The 8,855-nt window shown below is 70.2% G+C and overlaps 1 protein-coding gene across 1 annotated transcript; it reads right to left on the bottom strand.

Annotated features, from left to right (window-relative positions):
* Positions 1 to 6,280, bottom strand: PLD4 (phospholipase D family member 4). Its single transcript, XM_054567703.1, has 12 exons — positions 6,254 to 6,280; positions 6,025 to 6,162; positions 4,460 to 4,549; positions 4,099 to 4,265; positions 3,246 to 3,429; positions 3,001 to 3,121; positions 2,638 to 2,765; positions 1,928 to 2,128; positions 1,167 to 1,306; positions 917 to 1,082; positions 734 to 830; positions 1 to 444 (listed from the first exon to the last, which is right to left on the bottom strand). The coding sequence occupies exons 1-12, from the start codon at positions 6,278 to 6,280 to the stop codon at positions 242 to 244; spliced, it is 1,662 nt and encodes a 553-aa protein (XP_054423678.1). The 3' UTR covers positions 1 to 241.
* Between the last annotated feature and the right edge of the window lie 2,575 nt (positions 6,281 to 8,855).

The following is an 8,855-nucleotide window of genomic DNA, read 5'->3' as shown; positions in this document are numbered from 1 at the left end:
ATCATGCAGAGGTGCCCCGGGGGGGCTCCCAGGAGGAGGTGGTGGCCGTTAAGGGGCTGTATTTACAGAGCAGGGGCAGCAAACAGCTTCTAGTGCTGCACTGGGCCTTGCGCAGCCTTGACCCTGACCACGGCTTGCGCGAGCAGAGCTGCTTGGAGCCCAGGCTGGGGGACCGACGGGGAGGGGCGGGCCGGGTGGGGAGCAGCGCCCACCAAGGGCTGGGAAGGCCGGGGGCGGGGGCCTAGCCCCGCCACACGCAGTCCTGGCCCTGGGCTTGTCCGTCCAGGCCCATGGCGTAGCGGGAGCCCCAGTCCCGCTCAAACAGCTGCCGCAGCTGCTCCTGCACCGTGCGCTGCGCAGGCTGGGCGGCAGAGGCCCTCTGGCTGACCACCAGGCCCACGCCCGAGGTGCTGCTGAAGTAGTCCTCCGACCAGTTGGAGGTGCCTGTGGGGGGCAGGAAAGAGACGCTGGGTGCCTGGCCTGGGCCTGTGGGTGCCGGCGACGGCAGGGGGGTCCCGCGGTCCTCAGGGCAGCGCCGAGGCCCCGGCCGCAGCGCCCCGCCCTCTGGCCCAGGAGCGGCGCTCCCGTCGGCGCCCGGCTGGCGACGGCCCGGGGCTCGTCCGCTCCTGTGGGCCGGCGTGGCCGGCGCTGCCCGCCCCAGGTGCTGCTCTGAGGCTCCAGGGCCCGCAGGCCGCCCGCCCGCCCCTGCCGCCGAGCTCCCGCGGCCGCTCACCGATGTAGGCTGCCTTCTCGGTGACCATGAACTTGCTGTGGTTCACCCTGCTGAACGGGATGTTGGAGTGATTCCCCACGGGCACGATGAAGACTTTCTTTGGGGACAGAAAGGAGGGAGCGTGTCACGGAGGAGAGGACAGTGCCTCCCCCCAGCTGGGCCCCGGGGCGGGGGGCTGCTCACCACGTCCACAGAGATGCCGGCTGCGGGGTCGCTGAAGGCCTGCAGGGACCGCAGGTAAGGGAACATCCTGGGGTCCGTGTGGAGCCAGCAGCTGACCAGCAGGCGCACGCGCACACCCCAGCTGAAGGCCGCCTGCCGCAGCGCGTTGTCCAGCACTGGCCAGTACCTGGCGGCATGGAGGGGGGGTCAAGGCCTCGGGGTCGCCCGGGGCCCCGCTCCCCCCGCCAGGGCCCCCGCTGCCCAGCCCTACCTGGCGGGGTGGGCGAAGCGCGTGGTGGGAAAATAGTCCATCACCGAGGCGTAGATGAACTGCCGGGCCTCCCGCATCACGTCCAGCAGCGCATCCAGGTCGCGGGTGCGGCCACGGGGGCAGAGCTCAGGCGGCGATGCCTGAGGGCACAGAGAGGTGCCTGCGCTGAGCCTCTCGGCTTCCTGACCTGGGGACCCTCGTGGGCCTGCCCCCCAGCTTTTGGGATCCAGGAGGACGACCGAGGCGCTGCCTGGAGGCGGGAGGGGCGGGGCTGGCCCTGACCACCCCGAGAAAGGCGGTCCCCTGCGCCGGCAAGGCTGCCCGCCCCTCGGGGCCGCCCCGTGCCGGGGGACTCGTCCCTGCCCGGACACCGGGTCTCTGCCATGGGCCAGCCCCGCGGCTGGAGGGCTGCACCCCGAGGGAAGGGCACCTGCTGGGGCCCCTCCCTTCCCCGCAGCGAGTGACAAGCTCGCAGGGCAAACTGGCCCTTGCCCCGCCGCCCCGGCGCCAGCGGGAGCCCCTTGCCTGCACCTGGCACTGCGTCTGGAGATCGCCAGGCACCGCCCGGGCCACCTGTCTCCGCTGCGGGCGGTGACGGCGGCGCCCTGTCCTGGGGCTGGGCCTGCCGCTCCCCCTGAGACCCGGCCGCCCAGGGCGCTGGCCCGCCAGGCTGTGCTCCCGAGGACCCAGCGGGCGCTGCGAGGGCTGCAGGGCAGGCCCGGGTGGAGCAGGGCGCCCGCGGGCCTGGCCAGGCCTCTCACCGAGAAGTAGGCTGAGGTGGGCACGCCATCGAAGCGGGCCCAGAGAGGCCGGAAGCGGTTGATGTGGGATGAGAAGTTCTGAGGCCAGTGTTTGGGGAGCACAGCCTTGGGGGCCCCCAGCACCCAGTAGGTCTGGAAGGTCTTCTCCAGGTCCCGGGCCAGGCGGCTGCAGTTGTAGATGACCGCACCCAGCTCCTTCACCTGCGGGGACAGGCGGCGGGTGGCCATGGGCCGGGCCGGGGGTGTTGCTGTAGGAACCCCTAACGGACAGATGCCAGGGACGCTGGGGCGGCTGCCCGGGTCCTGCTTGTCCGGCACGTTGCTTCCAAGGGTCAGAGCCATGCGCGCTTATTACCGAAGAACAATGGGAAACGCCCAAAGGCACAAAGAGGAAAGAAAACCTCCGTCTCCACTGTCCGCGCAGAGCAGGCTGCCTGCCTCCCCACTGCCACTCTGACGGGGTTAATGCGGAGGGGGCGTCCGGGTGTGGGGTGGGCAAGAGTCTGCCCGGGCATGGCGACCGTGAAACGCGGCCCCACGCACGCGCTTGGTGGCACGAGGCTTCTGGGACCCGCGCACCCGCCCGCCCGGGTTGCGCCGTGACGAGGGGCAGCGCAGCTGTGCCGCCTGGGCTGCCCTTTGGTGGCCGGCTGTGGGGGCGCCAGGCAAAGCTCCTGGAGTGGGGCGGGGCGCCCCGGGCCGGGACCCACCTGCGTCAGGGACCGCCAGTCCATGTTGGCGCTGCCCAGGTAGATGTGCTGCCCGTCCACGACCCAGAACTTGGAGTGCAGGGCGCCGCCGGTGAGCCGCCCCATGGGCACGCGCCGCACCTGGGCACCTGGCCGGGCGTGGGTCCAGGAGGCAGGTGAGCCCGCTGCCCGGGGGCCCGCTCACCCCCACGCCCGGCTGTCACACCCGTCGTATGGGCGGGGAAACTGAGGCTGTGGCCCGAGCTCCTGCCCGCTGGTGTCCCGGGGAAGTGCAGGGCTTTCCCGGCTCCGCTGTCTGGTCCCTGCCCCCAACCCGGCAGCCAGCCCGTGCCCACCCTGGCGCAGGGCCGGGGCGGCACCCACCTCGGGCTGCCAGCACCTGGAGGTCGGTGGAGCCCTTGACCAGCGTCGGGTGGCTGGTGGCCACAGCCAGGGACACGTTCCTGTCCAGGGCCTGCTGCAACTTCCGCAGGAGGGCCTCTCCCTGTGGGCCCGGGCTGCGGTGAGCAGTGGCCCCGGCCGCCCCCACCGCGGACGGGCCCCCCTGACCGCCCCAGCTCCGAGGCGGAGCGATGGGCAGCCTGGCTCGTGGGGGGCGGGATGCGCACCAGCTGGGCCGACGTGTCGTTGACCCCGATGTCGGGGCCCGTGAGGGACCAGTAGTAGGAGGCGATGTGGATGCTCTCCCGGGCGGTGTCCAGCAGCTGCAGCCAGGCCTGGGCCAGGGGCTGTGCAGACGGGCTGCCGGCCGCAAAGGGCAGGTCCTGCGGGGAGCTCTCTACGAGGGCCAGCCTGCGGCGGAGCCAGCGGGGCCCCAGCGTGAGCTCCCGAGCTGCCAGCCCGCCTCCTGCCACCCGCCCCGTCCACGGGGCCAAACCCAGAGGTTGCTGCCAACACGGCCCGGGGCGGGGCCCAGGCCGGGGCAGCCACCGGCCTGGGCAGTGTGGGCCTGAGCCCCGCAGGCCTGCAGTGGGCGGGGACAGCCGGGAGCCGGGAGCGGGGGCGGGGGTGTCGGGGGGGGGCCTGAGCTGGGCCGCCTGGGGGCCCTGCCCGACCCAGTCCCAGATGCTGCCCTGCAGCCCCCGGAGCTGGCGTGGGGCCCTCGGAGGCGGCAGGCCTGGCCGGGGGGTGGCGAGCCCCCGCCTCCACAGGCAGGGGCGGCCCCGCCCCCAGGGCCGGGCTCTGGGGCTGCCATGCCTTGGCCCCGGCGGGACTGGGACCCCCTGCCTTGTCAGAGCCCCCGGCGGCGCCTTGTGTTTGCTGCAAAGAGCCCCCGGAGCCCCCGCATCCCCAGCCCCACCTCACCCCACCCCACCCAGTCCGGCCGCCCCCCGGGCTCCCCGCCTCCCTCCTGGGAGCCTGCTCCTTCCGACAGGGGCTCCCCGGCAGGGGAGTGGGGGCGGGGACCCTGCTGCCCGGGGCTGAGGCCTGGCCCCCTGTAGACCCCGCAGGCTCACTCACTGACAGGGCTCTGGCCGCTGCTGCCGGTCCTCCCCCGACAGGGGCCCCCGGGCTGGGCTGGGGCCACAGTCCAGGGCCCCGGCGGGCAGATGGGGTGCTCGCCACAGGAGGTAGATGAGAGCCACGCCACCGAGCCACAGCATGGCCAGTGTCCCCAGAACCTGCAACTGGAGAAAGCGTCGCCTGGGGTCCCGTGCTCCCTCGGGGGGCGAGGCCTACGGCTGAGGCGGGCCGGGCGGGGGCGCTGCGCTGGCTGCCCCAGGCCTCGCGCGGCGGGTGCGGGCAGATGTGGAGTAGCCCCCGCATGGCTCCGCCCGTGGCCCCGCAGGCTGCTGCGTCCCGCCGTCAGCCCCAGACCTACCGTCCTCAGGTCTCTGCTCCGTGGGCCGGGGGGCGGCGTGGGGTAGGGCCACGCGGGGGCCGCCAACGCTCTCTGTGGAGGACTCAGCACCTGCGGGGGCGGGCTGGTGTCACCTGCAGCCCTGGCCACAGTGCCGGGCAGCTGGGCACCAGGGACCCCCCTGTGGGCGCCCTACAGGCACCTGCCGAAACCCCTGGGGCTGCCCCGTCCCTGCCCCGGGTCACTGCCTGCTGCGAGGCTCCACGCTGCCGCCCCTGCCGCGGCCTCAACCGGCAGGAGCGGCCCCTGGCCTTGCACGAGTGTGGGTCCGAGCCTGTGTTCGTGTGTCCGAGCCTGTGTTCGTGTGTCCGTGTATCTCCACACGTCTGTTTCTCTGTGTGCATCTGCCTCTGCGTGTGCCTGTGCGTCTGCGTGTGCCTGGCCGGCTGTGCGTTCGCCCCTCGGCCTCCCTCTCGGTAGGTGTCTGGGTGTCAGGGTCTCAGTTCCTTGTTTCAACCACGACGGCAAGTGAGTGTGAGAATCAGTTCTGCTTTCCAGCTTGGCCCTCGTTTCAGGCCTATAAATAGCCACTTTCCTTCCCTGCTGGGCCCCTGGGCCCCTCCCCCGCCGAGCGGCTGCGGTCCTTGTTCTGCCGCGAAGATGCTGGGTGGAGAGGGCAGAGGGGCCCCGTGGGGGCTGAGCCAGGGGCCCCACCGTGCTATGGGGGGCTGGGGGCTGAAGCAGGGCCCCGAGATGCTGCCTGGGGCTGGGGGCCGCACAACACGCCTGTGGCCGCGACCGGCCCGCTCTGCCTCGAGCCCCTGAGGCCCCTCTGGGGCTGTCCCCGCGTGGGACACCCGCCTGCCGTAGCGAGGGGCATGGGGCACGGGGCGGCCGCGCCGGGGTCTGGGTCTGCCCTGATCCGGAGCATCGCAGGGAGGGAACCAGAGCGAGAGAGGGGACCTTGCTAGAGTCCCCAAGGGCTGGCACCCCTCCCCACCGGGAAGCCCCCAGGAGGGAGTCAAGGCCTCGGGGCACTGCCCCGGACCTGGCAGAGTGGAGCTTGGGAGCTGGTCCGTGCCCCTCCCAGGAAGGATGTGGGGCCCAGCATCGGGCCTCCACTGCCTCTCAGGACAGGTTGTCAGCGTGATGCCTCGGGGCTGGGGGTGTGGAACAGGCTGCCAGGGCCGTCCTTCGAAGGCTCCCGGCTCTGCACCCCACGGGAAAAGGGCCTGTCCCCTCGGGGCTACCGGCACACAGGCGGGTCGGGGTGCAGCCCGGTCTGCGGCCTGGAGCCCCCCAACCCACCGCCCAGGCCGCCCACCCAGGACATGTGGGCTCCGGCTCATGGCCATTGAGACCCCGTGGGAACTGGAGCGCTGGCCACCAGGCGTGCACACTGCAGCCCCCGGGACCCGTGCGTCCCTCGGATGGGGCCGGCTGTGCAGAGCGGGTGGCCCGCCAGCACTGGTATCTCAGGGCCAGTGAACTGGAGGACCCCCCAAGACAGCTGGCCCCCCAGCCCTGTGTGGGGAGCCGTGGCCTCTGCAGGCGCCAGAGATTCGGGTGCTGATGGTGCAGGACACCCTGCCCTCGGGCACGGGGCCCAGGCTGGGGCAGGGCCTGCTGCCGGCGCCAGGAGACCCTTCGGCTCGGCTGCAGCCGGGGAGGAACAGGTGGTGCGCGGGCCCGGCTGGGGCCTCTGTGGCGCCCTGGGCCTGGGGCTGCAGGCAGCATGGGGCGGGGAGGGGACCAGAGCCCCCCTCCCAGGGCGCCCGGCCAGGCTCCCGCCAGGCCCAGCCTCCTGTCACTCACCTCGGGGGGGTCTGCCGTGGCACCCATCTCAGCTCCAGCCCCGGCGGCTGCCCACCTGCCTCCCTGCTGCAGCCTCTGCTTCCCCGGGCCACTTCCTCTTAGCCCCGAGGACCGCCCTCTGCACTCCTGGCAGATGACCCCTGGAGGGGGGTCGGCCAGCTCGAGGGCGGGGCCGAGAACTTCCCCTCGGGGAGAAATCCCTCTTCCCTCTGCCGCCCCAGGCGGACATACTCCAGACAGGGACCTGCGTACCAGTGAGGTTCAATGCACCCACAGGGACCCAAGGAACTGTGGCTCTTGCAAGTAAGGTTGGGTATGTCTCTCTCACACTGACCAGGGTCAGAGCCTGGTGGCCCAGAGATGGCGTTGGCCCCACAGCCGTGGGGGCCAGGTCCCTCTGGCTCTCAGCTGCTCCCAAGCAGCCTCATGGCCCCACAAGGGCTGCTTGAGCTCAGCCATCACCTCTGTGTTCCTAGCAGAACATAAAGGCTATCCCAGACTTCCTGGAAGTCTCACAGGGCACAGGGCACTTCTATTTATGTTTCTTGATCTAAAACTTAGTCACATGGCTGCATGTAGCTGCAAGGGATGCTGGGAAACAGGCAGCTAGGCACTCCATCCTGGAGAAAGCAGGTGGGGTTGGGCGTAGGCCCGTCTGACAAGGCAGGCCTGGCTAGACGCAGCCAGTTCTCGGCCCCGGCAATGGGCACTGCCTCCCCCTCCCCGCTCCTGCGGGGCCCCCTGAACACAGACTTCACCTTCCGAACAGCCCTCTCACTTTGAATAAGGTCGGGGTGTCTGCCCCAGCTCCCCCTTGTAAGCTCCCACTCAGGGCAGGGGCTGCAGGAGCCTTGTCCAGGGTGCTGGCCTCAGGGTGGCCGCCCACCATTCATGCGGGTGGCAGTTCACCGGGGGGCCAGGGTGGGCGGTCTGGGGAGTGAATGGGGAACGGTGCCTCCCGGGTCCCTTTGGGGGCTCCCTGGACCCGCTGCCCGGTCCGGCCGTGGGGTCATCTCCAGGGCACAGCCAGGGGGGCCTCTGCTCTCTGGCTGGGTCCCTGGACGCCTGCCCATTTTCTCTGCCACCAGGTGTGCTGCCCTCGCCCCCCAGGGTGACACCCGGGCACGTCCGGAGGCTGTGCCGCAGCCCCTCCCCGACACAGGGCGGCGCCGGGCACCCCGGTCACAAGCCGGTGGCTGCGACGGGCACCGAGCAGCCCCACGCTGGCCGGCCCCAGGAAGCCCTGTCGCGTCTTCGACCCTTTTTTAAATCAAGCCACTGACATTTTACAACCAGATTTGGAGGATTCCCTTCATATTCCAAACTGTCAGTTTTAGGTGTAGCAACGCTTTCTCTTACTTTACGTCCTCTTTTTCCCTGATTGAAGAAAGAACGCTCAGACACGGAGAGAGTGGGGAGGGCACACAGCGGACTGGCACGTGCTCACCACGGGGGTCCCGCCGCCGCGGACGCTCACACCGGCCCCGCGGGTTCTTACGAAGACATTTTAAAGGAAAGGAGGATACGAATGACATTCACTCCTAACTACATTAGTATGCATTTCTAAATAAACTCGTTTCTGCCCTGGCGGGCGTGGCTCAGTGGGTTGAGTGCCAGCCTTGGAACCAAGGTGTCGCCGGTTCGATTCCGAGCCGGGGCACAAGCCTGGGTTGCGGGCCAGGTCCCTGGGGCGGGGAGGGGTGCAAGAGACGACCACACATGGATGTTTTCTCCCTCTCCTTCGCCTTCCCTTTCCCTCTCTCTAAAAATAAAATCCTCAAATAAATTTTTTTTTTTTTTTTTTTTTTTTTACAAAATCACAGCCCAGTGGTCACTCCTAGGCCAACGATGTCTTCATGTTATCAAATTCTCGCGATGCTTTATTACTATTGTTATTTTAGGCCCGTAAGGCACACACACACCTGACAGCTGTTTTCCCTGGGCAGGGCATGTTCAGAATGACCTGTTCTCACCCGTTCATCTCCCCGCACGGCCCGTTTTCCCCGAGGTCCCCCCTTCGTGGCCCCGGTCCTCGCCGGGACGCCCCTCTAGAACCAGCCTGACCGCTCATTTCGCCAGCCGCACAGCCCTCGGCCGCCCACTCTTTGCCCCGGGCGGGTGAGCGGTCGGTCTCCGGCAGCGAGAACACGCCCCCGCCTCCCCCTCGCCGTCGCGGGGTGGCTTTCCGGGCGCAGCGTCCTCAGTCGGCTCCTTCCTCCGCGGGCACTGGGGCCCCGGCCGTCAGCACCCCCGAGGGACCTGCCGCCTCACTGTGCAGGGCCTCTGCCCTCAGGCCGCGGCTTCGAACGCGTTCTCGCCGTCTTGGCCGTCCTTCAGCGCTGCTGCGGGGAGGCCCGGTGTCGCTTCCTGTCCTAGGTCCCCGCGGGCGCACGTGAAGCTCCCGTGTCTGCGGACACGCGCCCCAGCCCTCTGGGGCTCTTGTCACAGGGCACCGGACACGGGGGAGCGTGGGCACCGAAGTCCACCGTCTTGGTTCTGGAGGCCAGGAGCCCCGCCGGGGGCCAGCCAGCCCGGCTCCCTCTGTGGGCCGGGACAGGGCGTCTGCTCCCAGCCCCTCCTCCTCGCCGGTGGCCCCCGGCGT

This window comes from Pteronotus mesoamericanus, unplaced genomic scaffold (assembly GCF_021234165.1).
Source record: "Pteronotus mesoamericanus isolate MK-2021 breed Mesoamerican mustached bat unplaced genomic scaffold, CSHL_Meso_final contig_192, whole genome shotgun sequence".
NCBI classification, from domain to species: domain Eukaryota; kingdom Metazoa; phylum Chordata; class Mammalia; order Chiroptera; family Mormoopidae; genus Pteronotus; species Pteronotus mesoamericanus.
This window is presented reverse-complemented; position numbering and strand designations above follow the sequence as displayed.